The 21505-nt window shown below is 39.4% G+C and overlaps 1 protein-coding gene across 2 annotated transcripts in view; it reads left to right on the forward strand.

Moving 5' to 3' along the window:
• Positions 1-8169: 8169 nt before the first annotated feature.
• Positions 8170-21505, forward strand: part of MAP3K7CL (MAP3K7 C-terminal like) — a 76620-nt gene continuing 63284 nt past the window's right edge. For both annotated transcript variants that reach the window (XM_064380086.1, XM_064380087.1), the window contains exons 1-3: positions 8170-8349; positions 9333-9472; positions 10851-10943. In XM_064380086.1, coding sequence (XP_064236156.1) covers positions 8253-8349; positions 9333-9472; positions 10851-10943 — 330 coding nt within the window. In that variant the 5' untranslated portion in view covers positions 8170-8252. The remainder of the gene's footprint in view (positions 8350-9332; positions 9473-10850; positions 10944-21505) is intronic.

Consider the following 21505-nt stretch of genomic DNA (forward strand, 5'->3'; position numbering starts at 1 on the left):
TTCTCCAGCCCATCAAGATTTTTTGAAGGATCAGATTCCTGTATTAAACCCCTTTTGCTTGAGTGGTTTCTGTTTCCTACATGGGATGCTGTATGATGTAATTCCTGTGTTTATGATTGTTACAAAGCTAAAAACAGTCATGGCCAGGCTTGAGAGCTCACATCTGAAATGAAAGTCAGAAGTAATTCAGAATCTTACCAAATCCAATTGTTACTCTTGATTTTAAAATATTTTACTTTTTAAAATTCATTCTTGCGGCTCACCCAGACTTGGCAGTTAGAATCGAGAATCAGGAAAGGTTTTAAGACAAACCTGATCAGGAAGGTTGAAGTAGCCACAATATCAAGAAATACAAGAGGGCCTCTTTTCTCAGGCTTATCCTTTGAGATAAATCTCCTCTCCTTAGCACATGCAGGGAGCATTTTATTTCATCATTTTGCTGATTGAAAAGGCCAAATTATATAAATTACCTGGAGGAGGTTTTCTGCTATTAAAATTATTTGTGGTCTGTTGGCATCTGGCCTTTCCAACTTGGTTCTGATGGACTAAAATATAGTATATTTCCCATCTCTCCTTTTGTAAAGAAAGGTTAATTTACTCTTTCTTATATTATGAATTCATCAGTTTACTGGTTATTCTTTTTAATATTTTAGCCAGTTTCCCACCACAGATTGCAAGTTTGGGTTTCTCAGACAATTGTTCTATTCAAGCAGCAGGCTTTTGGCAAGGTTCTTCCACATCAAATTACTTTTCCTTTCTGTATATTTTATGCAAAAATCTTTCCGTAACAAGATAAGATTGCATCTTTTATTGATCTTTACTCAATATTTGATTCTGTGCACAGGAACCAATTATAGGCAAACCCGCATAAGTACAATATTGAACCCAGTCCTGATTCCTATATAGAATTTGCATCTTTTTTTCTTTTTGAGATGGAGTCTCACTCTGCCACCAGGCTGGAGTACAGTGGTGTCATCTCTGCTCACTGCAACCTCCACCTCCTGGGTTCAAGTGATTCTTCTGCCTCAGCCTCCCAAGTAGCTGGGATTACATGTGTGTGCCACCACATCTGGCTAGTTTTTTGTATTTTTAGTAGAGATGGGGTTTTACCATGTTAGCTAGGATGGCCTCGATCTCCTGACCTCGTGATTCGCCAGCCTTGGTCTCCCAAATTGCTGGGATTACAGGTGTGAGCCACTGCGCCCGGCTAGAATTTGCATCTTAACACCAGTGCAAAGATCTGGGTTTGGAAGAACAGTCTCCTGATAAGTTGAATGATTATTTCAAAATGAATAAAACAGGGATGTTTTGACTACCTTGTTTCTTTTTGTTTCTTGACTACCTTGTTTCTTTTTGTTTCATAATATTTAATATTACTTTTGGATGCACTAACTGAATCTGTCCCTCTTTCCATTGAAAGTAAAAGTAATAAGTATTATCTACTAAAATTATTAAGTTCCATAGATAACTCTAGCAGCTCTTGGTTCTATTTCCTAATATTACATAAATAAATGGCTTAAGTTGGCCAGGTGCAGTGGCTCACGCCTGTAATCCCAAGCACTTCGGGAGGCCAAGGCAGGTGGATCATGAAGTCAAGAGTTCAAGAGCATCCTGGCCAGCATGGTGAAAACTTGTCTCTACTGAAAATACAAAAAGTAGCTGGGCGTGCTGGCATGCCCCTGTAGTTCCAGCTACTTGGGAGTCTGAGTCAGGAGAATAGCTCAAACCCAGGAGGCGGAGGTTGCAGTGAGCCAAGATCACACCATTGCATTCCAGCCTGGTGACAGTGCAAGACACCATCTCAAAAAAAAAAAAAAAAAAAGAAATGGCTTAAGTTCAGGCACTTAGTCAATAATTGTGTAACAAACCACTCCAAAACTCAGTGGCTTAAAACAACAGTTACTTATTATTTCTAACATGCCTAGGACTGGTTGGGCGGTTCGGCTGATCTGACCAAGCTTTACTGTATTAGGCAGGGATTGCTTAGGTATCTGCAGTCAGCTGGTAGGTGGGCTTGGGGTCAGGGAGCAGTGTTGGTAGGCTTGGAGGTCTCAGCTGGGGCAATTTAGCTGTGCATCACATGGTCTCATCCTCTAGTAGATTACCTAGGCTTGCTCTCATGAAAATAGAGGGTGCCAAGGGAGCAAGCAGAAATGTGTAAGTACCTTGTCAAATTTATTACTAGCCCATTGGCTGAAGTAGGTTACATGGCCACACCCAGGATCAGTGTGGCATGGTAGTATCAAAGACTGTAGATACACGGAGACATGTAAATTGAGGACAATAGTGCAGTCAATCTACCACAGCCACTCTAAAACCCCAGTCCCTGTTTTTGGCAAGAGTTCTCCAACATTCATTTACATTGTGTTCAACAACTTCATTCAACAAGTTATGTTAAGAAAATGTTGGGCCGGGCGCGGTGGCTCAAGCCTGTAATCCCAGCACTTTGGGAGGCCGAGGCGGGTGGATCATGAGGTCAAGAGATCGAGACCATCCTGGTCAACATGGTGAAACTCCGTCTCTACTAATACAAAAAATTAGCTGGGCATGGTGGCGCGTGCCTGTAATCCCAGCTACTCAGGAGGCTGAGGCAGGAGAATTGCCTGAACCCAGGAGGCGGAGGTTGCACTGAGCCGAGATCGTGCCATTGCACTCCAGCCTGGGTAACAAGAGCGAAACTCCATCTAAAAAAAAAAAAAAAAAAAAAAAAAAAAAGAAAATGTTGGGATCAATTTACCTTGCAGGATAAATTGATCCATTATCCATAGGATAAACTGATTCAGTAGCAAGCAATATTACCTAAATTAAGGTGTTGTTTTGATGTTTTACTGAGCTTTTTTTTTCTTGAGCCACTATAGCATGTGACTATTAATGTCTGTATTGAAAAAACTCCAGCTAAACATTAGTGTCATCATTCTTTGTGTTGTAGAGCATTGGTGTCTTACTTTCCCATTTAATTATAGTTGGAAATGAATTCAGAAATGTTGGGAGGGCATGATATTGGTCCTTTCTAAAGGTACTGCAGTGTTTGTCTTGGGCATTTCCTCAATTTTCTTTGCCTTATTGTATTACACAGAAATATGCACCCTGGATCCTAGTTTGAGAAGATAATTTCCAACTATTCTTTATCCAATCCTTATCAAATGCCTAATTTCAAAAATTTATGTTTGAGCAAAATTCCCTGAATGCCATGCAGTACTTTCTCATTTAGATAATTAATTTTGCCCTCGGATGAAGCCATACCATTAAAGTTTTAGTCCTTTGGAGAATTGAGTTTGACAAATTGCATTTTGGTATCATGCCATTGTCTTATAATAAGGCAAATTAAAAGGAACGGCCAACTATCATAGACGGTTTTCACTACTCAGTGCCTGTTTTTATGAATGCCAATCATTTCATTACATGGTATCCTTTTTATATGACCTGTGGGAAAAATTTATCTCAGCATTCAACCATGGCTTTTTTTTTTATGGCCTCTATGAATCTCCCCATGCTTTTGTTTCTCTCTTTAACTGCCGGAAACAGGGCCAAATGTGTAGCCCATCTCTACCAACTCTATAGGGCTCTGGTGCAACATTTCTGTCTACTGCTCTTACTACTTGGTTTTACTATTTTCCTGATTGTTCTTTCTTTTTTGCTGAGACTACCTCAACTTAAAAAAATCCTTAGTGGTCAGCTGGGATGTGTGTATGTATATATATGTATGTGTGTATGTATATGTATGTTATATATATGTCTATATGTAATATATATCTGTTCTATTCATTCAGAACTAATCATTTAATATTATAATATATATTATATGTATATATAATATAATATATGTATATATACATGTGTAATATGTATACATTTTATATGATATATAATATATGCAATATTATAAGATTAAATGTAATATATGTGTATATGTACATATTTTTTCAAAATTGCTAGTTTATGAATTCACAGATGGTTTGAGGATGATTAAAGGGATTAGCAGTTTCACTTTAGAATGATTTTGTTTTTTACTTAGAAGGAAAAATTTATAATTTGTGGCTTAAACTAGAAACACAACGAAATCATAAGTAGCACAACACTGAAGCATAAAAAGCAAGATTGAGACCTTCTTACATTCTATATATAGATTCCATTAAAAATAATAATGGGAACTAGGGGGTCATCGTAGAATATTTTTTCTTAAGGTCTACACACTACTTGATTCATGTAAGATGGTCCCTGACTTCTTTTAGGTACTTAGCCCATGAGCCAGTACTTATTTTTGTAGTTGGATTAGTAAGGATGCTTGATTCAAATGCTTATCAGCCATCATCATTCTCACTTGCCCTGTTCTTAATGTTTTGGCTATTTTTATTACAATGATTTCCTCTGGGATTTTTCATTAGGGTCAGTCATTAGTGTCAGGGGAATAAAATCAAGAAAGGATCTATGTGTCTATTTATGTAGCAGTCTGCTAAAGCAATTACATTTTCTCATTGCTATTTGATTAGGCTATTTTCTGTTTCTTACCAGATATTCACGCTTCTGACTCTATGCCAAATTGCACCACTGAGGTGAAAGTTAAATCACATCAGGAATCTCAATGAAGAAGGAGGGTAATGGTTACCAAAAATCCCTTCCAAAAGATCTTTTTATTCTCTGACATCATCTCACAGCGATTTTTGACAACTTAGGCAAATATAGTCTAACAGCAATTAGAAATTAACTTTCTGAGTGAGTAAGAAAGTTTATTTAGGAAATGGAAATGAGAAATGAGAAGTAGAAGAGAATATGTTTAGAAAATGTAATAATGCACAGTGACTTAGCTCAAGGTGATTCTCAAACTTTGCCAAAAATTCACAAAGGAAAGAAAATGCCTGTCTCTGAGCCCATATTTTCTCTTATTTGAGATATGGAATCTTACCCAGGGCCTTCTGGACTGAGAATTGGTGTAAAGTAATACTGCTCAAGTGCATAAGTTTTATAATCTTGTTTCTCACACTGAGTAAATGAGAATGGGGTGGGAATGCTCAAGCCAAGAGCAGTCAAACCTGCTAATAGTAGCAAAAGCGACAGCTAGACCAACAGGGGCATGACATGCTTCAAGGACACTTGTTCACCACAACTTAAGAAACATAATTGAAGCTTTTAGGCAAAGCCATTGCATTGCATGTAGCTGTGTATTATGCTTAAAGTGATCATTGGCTGTGAATAAACAAAATAAAGATTCCCTGCACCTTAAGTGGTCATTGGACACGAAAAATGCATTTAAATTCTATCAAAAATGATTCAAAATTTACAAATATCTTTTGGTTCTTGTTGGGGTGACCTTTGCTTTTCTGCAAAATTCATTTATGTAGAAAACTTCATTCTCCCCAATATTATATGTGAATGAAATGTTACTGTATTTAACATTAATCAAATGTCAATGGCATGGTTAGTATGTTGTTTGAAGGAATGTTGTGATGGCTTTGATGCAGAATCATAACCCCCATGTGAGAGACAACTTGAGTGGTTAAATTACTATCATGCAAAGTGACTAGATGGTTCAGCTGCTTGCACCTTTAGAAGTTATGTAGGACAAGGCAGCCGATCTTATGGTATATCCACCTTCCCGCAACCCCTTCCTGTAAGACTGTCGACTATGAAAACAGGATGAAAAAAATATAGGAAAGAAGCAGAGAGAAATGAACCTTGGAAATCTCAGCTAACCATTGCTGTTGGCAATCTCTGGGCAGTCTGTGGGAGGTCAGCAGCCTATTTGTTAAGGTGCTGATTGAAACTCTGGGACATCAGTTCTTTCCTTTAATACAAAACCAATTTTGAGCCAAGTCATTTAAGACCTTTTGCAAACTGACTCTAAAATAGCATGTGATATCCTGTGGAAAAAATAAACCATGATTTAGTAAACTAAATGATCCATGGAGTAAAGACTGCTTTATATGGTGTTCTTAGAGAAAGAGCAGGCACAGATGATAAAATGTAGCCAGGAAAAAATCCTTGGCACATCTATGTGAGTTCCAGCTTGAAATGAACTTCTTGAGGTTCACAGCCCAGCAAATGTTTGCTCCCCACCCACTCTGGAAAATGGGTGGAAGTATTCCCACCCAACCTGAAAAGCAGAAAGTCCACTTACCTGATGATGCTCTGGGGGAAATTAAGGAATGTTGGTGTCATTTCACAGTGACCCCAGCATTGAGTATTGCTCCTTCAGGTTCATTTTGCCATAGGCTGGTCAACATTTCACTTCAGTGATGAACAATGCTGACTTGAGATTTTACTTCAATTTCATTGATAATAAATCTGATAGTGAAAATGATAATGATGACGAGAAATATAGTAAATAACAAGAATTTGGTCAGGTGGTGATTGGCAATTGACTCCCATCCTCTGCTCAGGCACTGCACTTTCTTCATTAATCTTGCAATAACTTGACCCTGAGTTTTAAAATAATAAATATTTTGAACTTCACATATTGTGTATTAGGTTTTTATCATATATCAACAATGACTATGATGATGTCCCCCTTTCCTGAGTGTTCACTCTGCACATTGTGCTGAGGGCTTATGCATGTTATCTCAGTCTTCACAACCATCCTGATGAAAGTCCTCTAATGCCTTTGAATTGTACTTAAAACCCAAACTCTGTAACATGTCCTCTAAGGCATGCATGATCTAGCCCCTGACTCCTTCGTGTCCTGCTGTTTTCCCACTCTCTCTGCCCCAGCCACACTACCTTCCTTTTGTTCTTGTAACATGCCACACTCATTCTCTGTTGGACTTTTTCACCATCTTTTCCTTCTGCCTGGACCTCTCTTCTCCCAAACCTTAGTGTAGATGACTCCTCCTTGTCATTCAGGTCCCTGATGACATCTCATCTCCCCGGAGAGGGTTTCCTTGACAACTCTGTTCGAGGAACTTCCTCAATATTCCTTTCACATTACCCTGTTTTATTTTTATCCTAAAAGCTAATACTCCCTAAACATTTTCGCATTAATTAATTTTAAAAACTCTATCTCTGCCAATTTAGATATAATCTTCCTAAGAATTTGGACCAAGTATGTCCTTTATTATTATGTTCCCAGTTCTCAGAACAGTGCTTGGCACATGGTAGGTATTCAATAAATGAGTAAACCCCATTTTTTGTATGAAGAAGCTAAAGCACAGAGAGGTTAAGTATGTCTTAGGTCATACATCTCCTGAGTGGTTTATGCAAGATTTAACTGCAAAGTTTAAATCTAATGCTCATTTTTTTTTTAAATGATCATGCTATACAACACTAAGATTTCTGTACATCACACCTGCAATCACATAAAGATTATAGCTGAAAACTAAACTTAGCTTCCCAAAGAGGAAATTCTGATTGTATTTTAATCTACTCACTAAATTAAGTGAGTAAGAGCTTCTTCATTGAACCACTGTGCATTAGATAGGGACCATATTTCTCAAAAGCTCTGAATTTTATGTCTGTGCACTCAAGAGAGAGGAGGGCTGCAAAAACATTTCACTTGTGTTCTCATAACTCTGATCAAGATAGATGCTTTTAATTTTTTTCAGAATTTTATGAGAAGTGAAGCTTTAATAGGCACACAATTTAGGCTGTTGTAAATATTCTGAATTAAAAAATTTAAAAGTAAGCATAAGAAAAAGCAAATAATAAATGCTATCACCTTTTGTTGTAGTTTCCTGAAAGTGTTTATTTTAAAATACATAATCTTTATTTGACAAAAACACAAGTTTACAGATTGTTTTACATTTTTGTACTGTTTTGAATTATGTGTAAGCAATAAATACAATTTCTGGGTTATTCCAAATTCCCTTTCATAAGCTCTCCTTATTTCACACACTGCAAAGTTTAATTTAACCATGCTAGTCTTGTTTAATAGGTTAAAAGGAGTTAAATTGGTCTTAAAATAAATTATGCTGTGAATAATAAAAATGCTAATAGGAAATATATTCCATAACCCTAGTGCTGCATTTCTTAAGGCTACTGAAGCCTGATTATCATTATAGGTAGTCTTAACCTACAGATGACTAATCTATGAAATGAGTGTTGGTGACACAGGAAAGTGTGTGTGTGTGTGTGTGTGTGTGTGTTGAAGAAAGCAGAGAGAGTTCACCTTTTGGAGTGTTGCTTTCTCTGATCCCATGATGATACGAATTTTTCTTTGTTCTCCAGTTCAGAAATCTTGGGGTGTAACTGTACCAGTGAGTTAGCTTCCTTGTTTTGCACAGAAGAATGGTAACAAGATACTGGTGTCGGGGGTGTCTGGCATGGATCTCCCACAGGTAATCCTCATCTCTAAATCAAGAAGCTGGCGGAAGATTGCTCATATCACCTGGAGAAAGAATAATCTCCTGAGAGCCCAAGGTGGGCCTTACATTTGTCTTTTTCCATAAAAATGCTGTTATATATTACTGTTTGATAAAGTAAAAATAATGCTGTTATTATTATCTGTCTCATATATTATAGGTTAATATGTATGTGTGCCCTTGTGAACTGGCCCAGGAAAAATGAGAAAAAGATTACTGTTTGATAAAGTAAAAATAATGCTGTTATTATTATCTGTCTCGTACATTATAGGTTAATATGTATGTGTGCCCTTGTGAACTGGCCCAGGAAAAATGAGAAAAAGATTTCTCATTCCAAACAACCAAAATATAAACTGACTTTGGGATGGTAACCCTTTCCTAAGTTAGGGGCTGCTTATAATCACATATTTGACACCATTAAATTTGTGGCTGGTGATGCTTGTGGCTTTGTTGTTTCTTTACTTTGTCTTCCAGATTGGATTTAGAAACGTGAATGAAGTATTGACCTCATAAAGACACTATACAGAAATAAACAGCATAAGTCTCTAGGCTGAGTTTGGCCTTTTGCCTTCCTTCTTTATATAGGATTTCCAAAATAGGAGTGTCTAAGCTGTTCAAACAGTGAAAGCAGGAAAAAAGAGAAAGAAAGGATGGAAGGAAAGAAGGAAGGAAGGAGGGAAGGAGAGAGGGAGGGAGGAAGGGAGGGAAGAAGAAAGGAAGGAGGGAAGGAGAGAGGGAGGGAGGAAGGAAGGGAAGAAGAAAGGAGGAAAGGATAAGAAGGAGAGAGGAAGGGAAAAAAGAAAGGGGGGGAGTAAGGAGAATAAAAGAGAAGAAAGAAAGGCAGGAAGGAGGGAAATAAGGCAGGAGGGAAGGAAAAACGAAAGGGTTAAGATAACCTAAGAATAATTTTCATACTATCCAACCCATTTCCTTGCCTTTATTTTCATCATTATTGAATCAATGATGACAGCAGTAGATGCAGTAATATGAAGTGTAACTCATCCATTCATTTATTCTTCTGCATTTTTTTTTTTTTTACAGAACTTCACTGTTCAATAGTTCTATATTACCAAGTAGCCTGCAGAGGGTGCACTTTCCTTATTTTTATGTCTTTCCACCCACTTATGACCGAAGACAACACAATGTTTTATAAGATTAAAAGAGATTATCCAATGAAAGAGGTGAGGAAGGCACAACTTCTCTCTTCTTTCTTCTACCAAATGTTACAAAATGAAATATGTAAAAGACATAGGGAATGCAATCTCTACTAGTTTCTTTGTTAATAGGGAAATCAATTTTGGTGACTTTCTTTGCATGGAGCTAGTATCATCAAGCCTGTGGTCTTCCTCATGAACTCTTTTTTTTATTTTTAACTTTCTACATCCCTGGGACTTCCTTTCTTTTCTTGCTCTTTGTGTATGTGTGTTCTTATTTTTCCTCTCTATACTGCATTGTTCAACAGAAACATACTGCAAGCCATATATGTAATTTAAAATTGCTTAATAATCACATTAAAAAACTAAAAAGCAGGTAAAATTTATTTTTGAATATTTTATTTAATGTATCCAATTTTATCATTTCAACATATACTTAATATAAACATATTATTGAATATTTTACTATTTTTGGTACCAAATCTGAAATCTGCTGTGAGTTTTGTACTTATACCACATCTCAACTTGAACTGGCCACATTTTAAGCTGTGAGTAGCCACATGGCACCAGTGGCTACTGTACTGGACAACACATCTATATACCTTCCTCTTTCATTCACAATTTTCCCATCTCTAACCAAACTAGCAGAAAAAAGTGCATTACAAAATGGTGCCGTGTACTCAGGAAATCTTTATGACTAATTATCCACCAATTTGAATCATGCAGGAAACACGAGAAATGGCCTGTGTTCCTTCTAAGAGGCTGTTTACCAGTTTTGAGATTTTAAAAAATAGAATGTTTTTAACCAGTTGATTTTTAAGTCACTCTAGCTCCCTCATCACAAAATGAGGTATAGATTTTAATAAAAATCCTTCAATTTTCTTTTCCTGAGTGTACATTTTCTTTTATCCCTTTCCCTTTCCCTTTCCCTTTCCCTTTCCTTCTTTGTCTCACTCTGTCACCAGGCTGGAGTGCAGTGGCGTGATCTCAGCTCACTGCAAACTACCACTCCCTGGTTCAAGCGATTCTCCTGCCTCAGCCTCCCAAAAACCTGGTATTACAGGCATGCGTCACCACGCCGAGCTAATTTTTATATTTTTGGTAGAGACAGGCTTACACCATGTTGGCCAGGATGGTCTCGATCTCCTGAACTCATGATCCATCCACCTTGGCCTTCCAAAATGCTGGGATTACAAGTGTGAGCCATTGTGCCCGGCCTTTTTTAAAATTTTTTCAAGACAGCCCTTGCGCTGTCACCCAGACTGGAGTGCAGTGGTGCAATCATGGCTCACTGCAGCCTTGACCTCCTGGGCCCAGGCAATTGTCCCACCTCAGCTCTTAAGTGGCTGGGATCACAAACATGTACCACCATGTCCAGCTAAGTTTTTTTTTTTTTTTTAAATAGAGATGGAGTCTTGCTATTTTGCCCAGGTTGATCTTGAATACTTGGCCTCAAGCAACCCTCCTGCCTTGGCTTCCTGAAGTGCTTGGATTACAGGTATGAGCCACTGCACCTGGTCTGTCCATTTTCAAATGCCTAATAGTAATTCCCATCTACTGAATGCTTCCTATGTACCAGGGGCTATGTATTAATTGTTTATACATATAATTCCATTTAATATTCACAAAAGTCCTTTTGAGTTGGATACTGTTAATATCACCTCTGTTTTAAAGATGAAGAAACTGAGCATGGGGAGGCCTAGAGGGGTTGTCGAACACGATCCAGCTAGAATACTGCAGAGCTGGGATTGTGAGCTGGGCCTAAATGACTCCAAATCCTGCCTTCTATAACTTTATATATGGTGTCTCCCAGGTGGGGAGTATATTAAATGCAAATTTAAGATGTTGCTAAAGGGTAGAATTCTAGAAGTGGCAGAAATCCTGGAGTTCTTATAATCAACTCTCTTTGTTTTTATAAGAAAAACCTGAGGCAGAAGGAGGCTGAGTTGTTTCTCTGTTGAACATCCAGGACTAGAACCCAGGATTCTGAGTCCAAGCTCAGTGCTCTTTCCCTTGATGAGAAATATTTCCAGATTTAAACTCCAGTTTATAGGACCATTAACAACCCTCTCTAAAGAGGAGGCAAGAGGTTTCAAGTTCTTCTCAGGGAAAAAAAGAACTAACATCAAAAGGTCTGTGTGGGGTCATTCGTCTCATCATGACTTTGATTTGGCCTTCATCTTTATTTAGCATTTCAGTTTTATGCTCTGCAACAAGTTTGGCCATGTTGGAGGACCATCCAAAGGTCACCAAGTTGGCTACTGGTGATTGGATGCTCACTCTGAAGCCAAAGTCTATTACTGTGCCCTGGAAATCCCCAGCTCACCTCTGAGTGAGTATTCGTCCACTTTTGAGAGGTCTCAGGCACTGCACCATGGAAGCCTAAGGCTGGTTAGGCAGCACCTCATTCTGCAGGGATCTGGGTCACAGCAGAACAATGGCTCTACAGTGTACTGGGTGCTTTCCCTCTATCTCCTTTAGCCAATGTCCTAGGATTCTCATTTCACTTTCTCACCAGGCAGAGGCTGAAGTTTACAGGAGAAAGACTATTTCTGAATTTATTTAATTGTGCTGTTTTTTACTCCTCTTATCTGATTACAAATCTCCCCAACATCTCTGACTCAGGCTCACTATGACTTGGCCTTTTTTTCTTTTTTGGAGATGGAGTCTCCCTCTGTCACCCAGGCTGGAGTGCTGTGGCATGATCTCAGCTCACTGCAATCTCCACCTCCTGGGTTCAAGCGATTCTCCTGCCTCAGCCTCCTGAGTAGCTGGGATTACAGGCATGCACCACCACACCCAGCTAATTTTTGTATTTTTAGTAGAGGCAGGGTTTCACCATGTTGGCCAGGCTGGTCTCAAACTCTTGACTTCAAGTGGTCCACCCACCTCGTCCTCCCAAAGTGCTGGGATTACAGGTGTGAGCCCCTATGCCTGGCTGACTATCATAAGACTTCTATTTCCAAATAATAGCTCATATAATCATTTGTGTGAATATCTAAAGATAGGCTTTCCTGATTTTGGATGCACAATCCATTTTTTCATATTGAATAATCTGTTAAAGTATCCCTGCAACTATTATTTCTCAGCTAATACTGAATTTTTTCCAACAGCCATAATATTGTTAAAGGCTAGAAATAACCCCTCCATAACTCATTTAATAAGATAATTCTCTTTATTTATGAAAAAGGAAGACCTAGCTTTAAGTTCCATCTCTGCCATTTAGCAGGCAGTGACCTTGGTCATACCGAGTAATTTGTATGAATCTCAGTTTCCTTACCACCAAGATGAGAATGATGATAATTAACCTCCTTCTAGGATTACTGTGGGGAATAAATGACCTATATGTGAAAGTGCTTTGTAAACTATTTAACGGTTAGTTTATGTCACATTATCATGTATCTGTGAATACTTAAGTGCATATATGTTATCATTTTTGTGTGTTTATATGTTATGCTTTAGACTTGGACCAATCTAGGCCACAGTTATTACTTTGGGGCAGTGGTTCTCAACTGGGGGCAAGTTTGTCCCCCAGGGAATATTTGTCAATGGCTGGAGATATTTTACAGTGTCACAACCAGGGATATGGTACTAGAATCAAGTAGCTAGAGGCCAGGGGCTTGTCTAACATCCCACAATCCATAGAACAGCTCCCTTCAACAACAGTTATCTGGCCCCAAATGTCCATAGTGCTGAATTTGAGAAACCTGCTGCAGAGTAGGGGGCTCTCAAATGTTAGCATGTGTCGGAATCACCCGGGGGACATTGAAACACAGATGGTTGGATTCCATCCCCATATTTTCTGATTCAGAAAGCCTAGGGTGGGGCCCAAGAATTTGAATTTTTAGGAAGTTCCCAGGTGATGCTAATGCGGCTGGTCCAGACGTTGCTCTTTGAGAACCATTTCTGGAGAGAAATCCTTCAATATGCATTGGTCACTTTGATAGACTACTTGCTTAGCCAACTGAGCAAAAGAAGTATCTTCTTAAGTGGTGCATATTTGTATCAACTAGTTGAGAAGTTTGACTCTAGGACAAAATCTTTTGTGTGATCTATGTGTGATTTGAGATAATGACAAGGCTTTGCCTGGCAAGTTCCCTGGAAGGAAGAAGCTGCCCTTCCCACACCAGACTCGGTACACAGCCAGTGCCTTACAGTTTCCTCAAGGGAGTTGCATCCAAGGATTCAGGTGAAGATACCTCTTTCTTCTCACACCTGTAATCCCAGCACTTTGGAAGGCTGAGGCAGGAGCACTGCTTGAGCCCAGGAGTTCAAGACCAGCCTGGACAACGTGGGAAAACCCCATCTCTACCAAAAATAGAAAAAAATTAGCCGGGCATGGTGGCACTCGCCTGTCGTCCCAGCTACCTGGGAGGCTGACATGGGAGGATGGTTTCAGCCTGGGAGGCGGAGGTTGCAGTGAGCTGAGATTATGCCACTGCACTCCAGCCTGGGTGATAGAGCCACATCCTGCCTCAAAAATGAAATGGAAGGGAAGGGGAGGGGAAAGGAGGGGAGGGGAACAGATGGGAAGGTTAGGTTCATTCATTAAATGAAAAAGGATTCTGTTGCACCACCCCACCCCCACACCCCTGCACCTGTTCGTGCACATATGCATGGCTGTATGCCTAGCCCAGATGTCTCTATTCAGAGGCTGTCTGTTGGGTGCCTTGACTGAGGCACTTTCTTCCACTTTGACTCCACCCCTTTCTACTCCTAGCCCCTCCCCCTTTCCCAGCCTTTGGGCCTATAAAAAGGCAGGAGGCTTTTGTGTGGGGCAGGGTCTCATTTTTCTTGTCTGTGCTCCCCATCATCTGATCCTCACCTAGAGCTGTTCCATGGGGATAAGGGGAACGTGGGGGAGCTGGAGCCGCCCTCTTTTGCCTCTTGCTCGCACTGTTGTAGTAGTGAATAATGGTCTGATTGTTAATCTCAGTTTGGCACGTTGAATTAATTGACCACCTCAACATCTGATTCCTTAAAAGCTGGTATTAACTATTTTCCTTCACCTGCAGTCTCCCAACCTGTGTGCTGTGAATACAAATGTTATGGCACAAAAACATCTGCTGTGACCGACTACTCCAGAGCAGTGGTTGAGAACTGTACATGGTATTATCTGGGGATCTTGTTAAAATGTTTCTAATTCTATGGGTTCTGGGATGGGGCTTGAGATTCTGCATGTCTGGAAAAACTCCTGGAGGGATATTGATTTTGCTGGTCCGGGGACCACACTTTGAATAGCAAGACTAAAGTTTCAAGGAATTAACAATTTCATTAAGAGAATTAGAATTAATACACAGAGACACACAAAACAATTAGGGCAATGCCACTTGATAGTATCAGTTTTCTCTAAGAGGAAAAATAAGGTGATTTTGGAACAGTGGATCTTAACCCTGGCTGCAACTGAGAAGTTTATTATTTATTTTTTGTATGAAAAAATATTTTTAGAAGTAGGTGTTTATAGTGAGAAATAGGCTGGATTAGGAGCTGAAAGGCACATTTCTGGCCTGGTAACTGACCTTCTGAGCTGTGGGATCTTAGAAAATTTAGTGTCTACCAGCTTAGTTCTGCTAGGAAGTAGGGTTGAAAATGTACACTAAGTTAGGCCGGGCGCGGTGGCTCACGCCTATAATCCCAGCACTTTGGGGGGCCGAGGCGGGTGGATCACAAGGTCAAGAGATCAAGATCATCCTGGTCAACATGATGAAACTCCGTCTCTACTAAAAATACAAAAAATTAGCTGGGCATGATGGCGCACGCCTGTAGTCCCAGCTACTCGGGAGGCTGAGGCAGGAGAATTGCTTGAACCCAGGAGGTGGAGGTTGCAGTGAGCCAAGATTGCGCCATTACACTCCAGCCTGGGTAACAAGAGCGAAACTCTGTCTCAAAAAAAAAAGAAAATGTACACTAAGTTTTGAAAATATATTGACAATACACATAGATCTGTTGTCAGTTTCAAATGACAAAGCACAACAGAAAACACCACTCATTTATTTGTTCATTCAAAATATTCCTTAGGTGCATATTCTGGGCTAAGCACTATTCTAGGTGCTGGGTAATACACCAGTGATAACACAGATGCAGTTCCCTGATCTCACAAAGCTCAGAGTCTAGTGGTGAAGAGAAACATTGAAGAGGCAATACTACTACTAATAAGTAGGGTGAGGTTGATGATAGGGAAAGCACAAAGTGCACAAAGAGTTTATAGCAGGTGAATGACCTACATCTAAGAGTCAGGCAGGACCTCCTTAAGACAGTGATGTTTAAGCTGAGATCTTAAGGCAATGGCTCCAGGCAGAGGGATGATATATTCAAAGGCCCAGTGATGAAAGACCATAGTGACCAGAGAGTGTTGGCTGAGCATGGAGAGTGAGGGGAAGCATGGCTGTGAATTTGGAGAGGCACTGTATTCAACAGGACACATTTAGTTACAGATGCCAGAAGCCAACTCATAGAAGCTTATGTATAAAAGGGAAATTGTTGGTTTACTGAACTGGGCAGTCCATTGGGTGGAGCTGGCCTCAGGCAGAGAAATGAAATCACTAGATCTGTCCCTTTACTTTCTTCCTCTCTTCTACTTCCCTCCATGTGCTGCTCTGATTCTTCCCCATTTCAGGAGAGCTTCCTTCACGTGGTTGGGAAATGACAGAGTATGATTACAGATAGCTCAAGGTTTACAGCATCTCAGTTTAGCAACTGAAAGGATAAAGGAGGTCACCTTTCTTTCAGAATGTGTATAAAATCTCAGATAAGAACTCTGACGGGAACTGGAAGAGTACCATGTTTAATCCCAGGCTAACGATTGTGGCTGGGGGATGAGATGAGTATTATGATTGGCTGTCCCACCAAAATCACAACTAGGGGTAAGGGATACTACCTTAGGGGGAAAGGAATTGCAGTTATGAGGAAAAGGGGGACACATGGGCAGACAGAACCAAAAAAATATTCACTCAGAGTATCTAGTAGGAATTTGGAGGGAGTATGCATACTATGGTAAGCACGGTTTTTTCCTAACTGCAGCACAGAGGGCAAGTTTAGTGTTGAAGACATTGTTGAAGTATAATAAACTATATGGTAGCAGATAGATATTAGAACTTATTATCCAAAGGAAAATAAGAAGAGAGAGGAAAAAAAGGGAAAAGGGCTTTTATAATTTAAAAGTATTACTAATGTGCATAAAACATAAGGTGGTAGAACATAATTAAAATTTATTTTAAATTTTATTATTGCCACTGCAATTCCCCTTATGTCAACCTTGATATGCCTTCTAAATATCTAAGATGTAATGACTATTTCAGTTCTTAGGCTGATAGAGAGTCAGATTTACTACATAATCTTCCTTATACTTTTTTTTTTTAATTAGTCATTTCTCCTATAGACATTATGGTCAAATAGCACAATATGTAGTTACCATAGCAATTGATTTCACACAAATTAGGCCGAGGAGCAACATAATTAAAACATGCAGAGATATAATTTATGTAATGTTTTCATTGGTCAAATGGCTTACTGATTAATGTTATCATATTGGGATTTATAGAAGTAGAAAGAATGTTGATTTCTCCCCCCCCAGATTTTAGCTCAATTAACATAAACTGGTTGAACAGTTAAGGTTGGACAACATCATAAAAATGTATGTGGGAGCAAACTGTACATTCTCTAAATTGTTGTGTCTGTCAAATTTGAAGGAATTACAGGGAAAAAAAAACTAGGTTGTATATTACCTAGATTTGCATTGTCTAATATGATAGCTATATAATTTTGAATTAATTACAATTAAATAAAATAAAGAATTTGGTTTCTTGGTCATACTAGCCATACTTCAAGTGCCAAGAGACACATGAGGCTCATGTCTACCAAACTGGACAACAGCTATCTAGGACATTTCCATTATCACAAAAATTTCTGTTGGAGAAGACCAATCTACACAGCACCAATGAGTCAGTCCCCTTTCTTTGGAATGAAATAAGCTAAATAAAATTTTTAAGAGGGATTTTTTTTCTCCATGTGTGCCACAGCAAGCACTGTCAACTCTGTCTTTAAGATACATCCCAAATCTACCCACTTCTCTTTTTTGCTACTGTTACTCTCTGAGCCTGAGCCATTTTTATCTCCCATCTGGACAACTTCAATAGTCTCCTGACTCACCTCTCTATTTCCATTCTTTCAATTTATATATGGCTCCATGGAGCAGCTGGAATGATTTTTTAAAAACATATACTTGTTTTACATTTCTTGAGGAAAAAAAGGAATGTGAAAGAAGGACATAATATTTTCTGAATTTCCATTATTTGCACCACTGTGCACCATTCTTTCAAAGAAGTGATCTTCTTTAATCTTTACAATAATAAGGAAAAGGGAGGTATTATAATTCCTTTATACAAAGGTGGAAATTAAGACTCAGAGAGGGCAAATAACTTGCTGTGTTCACCTGGCTTAGTAAGTGGCAAACCCTTTGAAGAAATAAATGAATGATTAAACAGCCAAGTCCTAAGCTTTCAACTAGACTACCTCGCCAAACATTATTAAGCACTGAAGGAGATTTGTTATTGGGTGTCTTTCTTTTGAGGAAGAGAGAAATTCTTTGTATCTTTCTCTACCTTACCTGCTCATTTATCTGGATTCGCATCTTCAGTTAATGAGTATAGCAGTCCCCTCAGGGTGAAGTTGAAGGTCTCTGTTCTCAAAGATGCCGAAGTGGCAGGTAGAGTTTTGAGCTCACATGGAAAGGGTCTCCTCCTAACCAAGTTGAGCTTGCTATTCTGCAATTTAGGGCAGTGATTCACTTATTTTTAGGTCTGAGGCACAGTTTAAAATGCTTCTTTTCTTCTTTTTTCCTCCCTCCCTCCTTCCCTCCCTCCCTCTCTCTTTTTCTTTTTTTCTCTTATTCTCTCTCTCTTTCTTTCTTCTTTCCTTCTTTTCTTTCTCTTCTCTTCTCTTCTTTCTCTTCTCTTCTCTTTTTTCTTTCTCTTTCTTTCTTGACAGGGTCTCACTCTTTTGCCCAGGCTGAAGTACAGTGGTGTAATCACAGCTCACTTGTGGCCTCAACTTTCTGGGCTCAAGCAGTCCTCCTACCTCAGCTTCCCAACTAGCTGGAACTACATGTGTGCACCACTGTACCCAGCTCATTTACAGAAAATTTTTTGGTCTGGTGCAGTGGCTCATGCCTGTAATCCCAGCACTTTGGGAAGCCGAGGCAGGCAGATCACCTGAGGTCGGGAGTTTGAGACCAGCCTGACCAACATGACAAAACCCCATCTCTACTAAAAATACATAATTAGCTGGGCGTGGTGGTACATTCCTGTAATCCCAGTTAATGGGGAGGCTGAGGCAGGAGAATCGCTCAAACCCAGGAGGCGGAGGTTGTGGTGAGCCGAGATCACACCATTGCACTCCAGCCTGGGCAAGAAGAGCAAAACTTCGTCATCTTGCCATGTTGCCCAGGTTAGTCCTGAACTTCTGGGTGCAAGCCATTTTCCTACCTTTGTCTCCCAAAGGGCTGAGATTACAGGCATGAGCCACTGTGCTCAGCTAAAATACTAGCTTTTGAAGGCATTTAAAGGAGTTTAAAGAGTCAAAACAGCTCGCACACAAAAAGCCAGTAATAATAATAACAAATTATAATAAAATAAAACCTCTGAATATGTATGAGTACAGCCACAGTTATCATGATTGTTATTACACCCTTTCCCTGCTTTGCTCCAGTGTTCCATCTGCCTGGCCTCACTGTATTTCAGAGTCTGTGTACTGAGTTGTAGCCAAAGTAAGTTTTATTACTTTCATTACATTTATCGCAGCTGGAAGGATCTCTGTGAAGACATTGCAACATAACAGTTGGTCAGAGTAGATTAGAAGCCTCTTCTTCCTTTTCTTTTAAGAAACAAATATCCATCTTCCTGTGACAGACTAATTAAACAAAAAGAAAGAAATAGATGTCCTCCTCCCACCTTTATGCTCTGAGTGGCAGCCCCAGGATGAATAGGAAGCTGTCAGCATCAGCCACCTTTGCACTGGAGAGTCACAAGCCTCCATGATTTTCCGCATGGCTGCATTTCTTCAGCTCGATTGAGTAATCTTCAAATCCTCGTTTTCCCCTCCATATTTCTTAGTATAAATATCATTTCAATTTGCTTCTTGAGCTGTGGATAAAGCAAAGGAGGGGTATGAAATTTTAGAAAAATAGAGATGTATGCTTTGTTTCAGTCCCTAATTTTAGAAAAATAGAGATGAATACTTTGTTTCAGTCCCTAATTTTACTGATGAGGAAACTGACTGCTAAAAGGTTACAGTAACTTGCCCAAGGTCATACAGCTATTCAGAGTGTGGACTTCAGAGCCACAGGGATTTAACTTCCAGTGCTGTCATTTACTAGCTGTTTTGAATTTGGGAAAGTTATTTAAATACTCTGAGTTTCGTTTTATCTGTAAAATGAAGATAATCATAGTTAGACCACAGAGTTGTTGGTTATTGCAATCTATTACGCATCACCTAGAAGAGTGTAGTAGTCATCTAACCCCAAAATTAGCAGCTTAAAACAGCAAACATTTTTTATCTCACGATTTCTGTGGGTCACGAATCTGGGTGTGGCTTAGCTGGATACCTCAGGCTCAGGATCTACTACAAAGCTGCATGCAAAATGCTATTTACATGGTGTGAAAAACAGGAGGCAGAATTACTGGGAACCATTTTCCAGGCTGCCTAGCACAGAGTATCTGCTCCATAATGATTGATTTGGTATTAGATGCTGAGTCAAGTGATAATGTCACCCACACAGATTACTGGATCAATGTTCACTTGAAGGCTCTGTTCTCAGCCTGGTCTCATTTAACATTTTTATCAGTGACTTAGATGATGATATAAAACAATAGTCTCTCATTGTTCTTGATGATGTGTCAGTAAAAACTTCTAAGTGTTCACTTCAAATATATATATATATTTATAAGTTAACACATATGCCAGTGTTAATCTATTGACTAATAGCGAGGCTTACTTTCGTTCATGCTTTAGATTTAAACAGTTACAAATAGAAGTTCCATTATTTTTTAATCTGAATACTAAAGGATTATTATGTACTCTCTGGGTGTGCAAAACCCACCAACAGAGAAGGTGACTGAGAGATGGAGAATGTGGTGGATGTCACAGTCAGGATCTAAAGAATATACCAAGACTGGGGCTAAGTCATGTAAACAATCAACATCCCAGGGGCATTGCTGGCACATGAATCACATTGTGGAGATCCTTGCAGAGGTGCCCTCTCTGGGCAGAAGAAAGACAAAGATTATCTCCTTCTTTTGGGAACGAAGTGTGGGGTGAACTGAGTGCAGGCTGAATTTCAGCCACTTCTCTCCTCATCTGTGCTGCTTCTTGTACAGGGCACAAAAAGTACAATACATGGCAGACCTGTGACTTCCCTTTAACAAGAGGCTGTTTTTGGAATTTCAAGTCAGTTGACTTAACTGAAGCTCAAGAAGCAGAAAATTAATATATGGTGAAAACAAGCCTCAAAAATAAGGCTAAATCTTGGTTTTTTAAGAAATAGAAATATACATTTGGCCAAGACAACAAGGTTGACTTGATTCTCTCTCTCTCTTTTTTTTTTTTAAGAGACAGGTTTTTGCTATGTTGCCCAGGCTGGTCTGGAACTCCTAGCTCAAGAGATCTCCTGTCCTCAGCCTCTCAAAGTACTGGGATTACAGGCATGAGCCACCGCACCTGCTGAAATTGACTTGATTCTATTACCTTCTTGTTTTCATCTTTTTACCCCCCAAGGGGGGAAACCTAGTCCCCTTTTTAAAAGTATGGACTGGATAAATGACTCAATTCTAAAGAATAGAATATGGCAGAATATGTATGAATAGGTTATAAAATGTCTCATGGCTTCTTTCTTATTCTCTCTTGGATTATGCACTCTTGGGGAAGCTGCCATGTGGTGATGGCACTCAAGCAGCCCTATGGAGGGGTCCATATAATGAGGAACTGAGGTCTCTTGCTAGCAGCCATGTAAGTGAGTCATCTTGGAAGCAGGTCCTCCAGCCTTGATCAAGCCTTCAAATGACTACT

Source organism: Aotus nancymaae, unplaced genomic scaffold (assembly GCF_030222135.1).
Source record: "Aotus nancymaae isolate 86718 unplaced genomic scaffold, 86718_ANA_hifiasm-v0.15.2.pri h1tg000022l_1, whole genome shotgun sequence".
Classification (NCBI taxonomy): Eukaryota; Metazoa; Chordata; class Mammalia; order Primates; family Aotidae; genus Aotus; species Aotus nancymaae.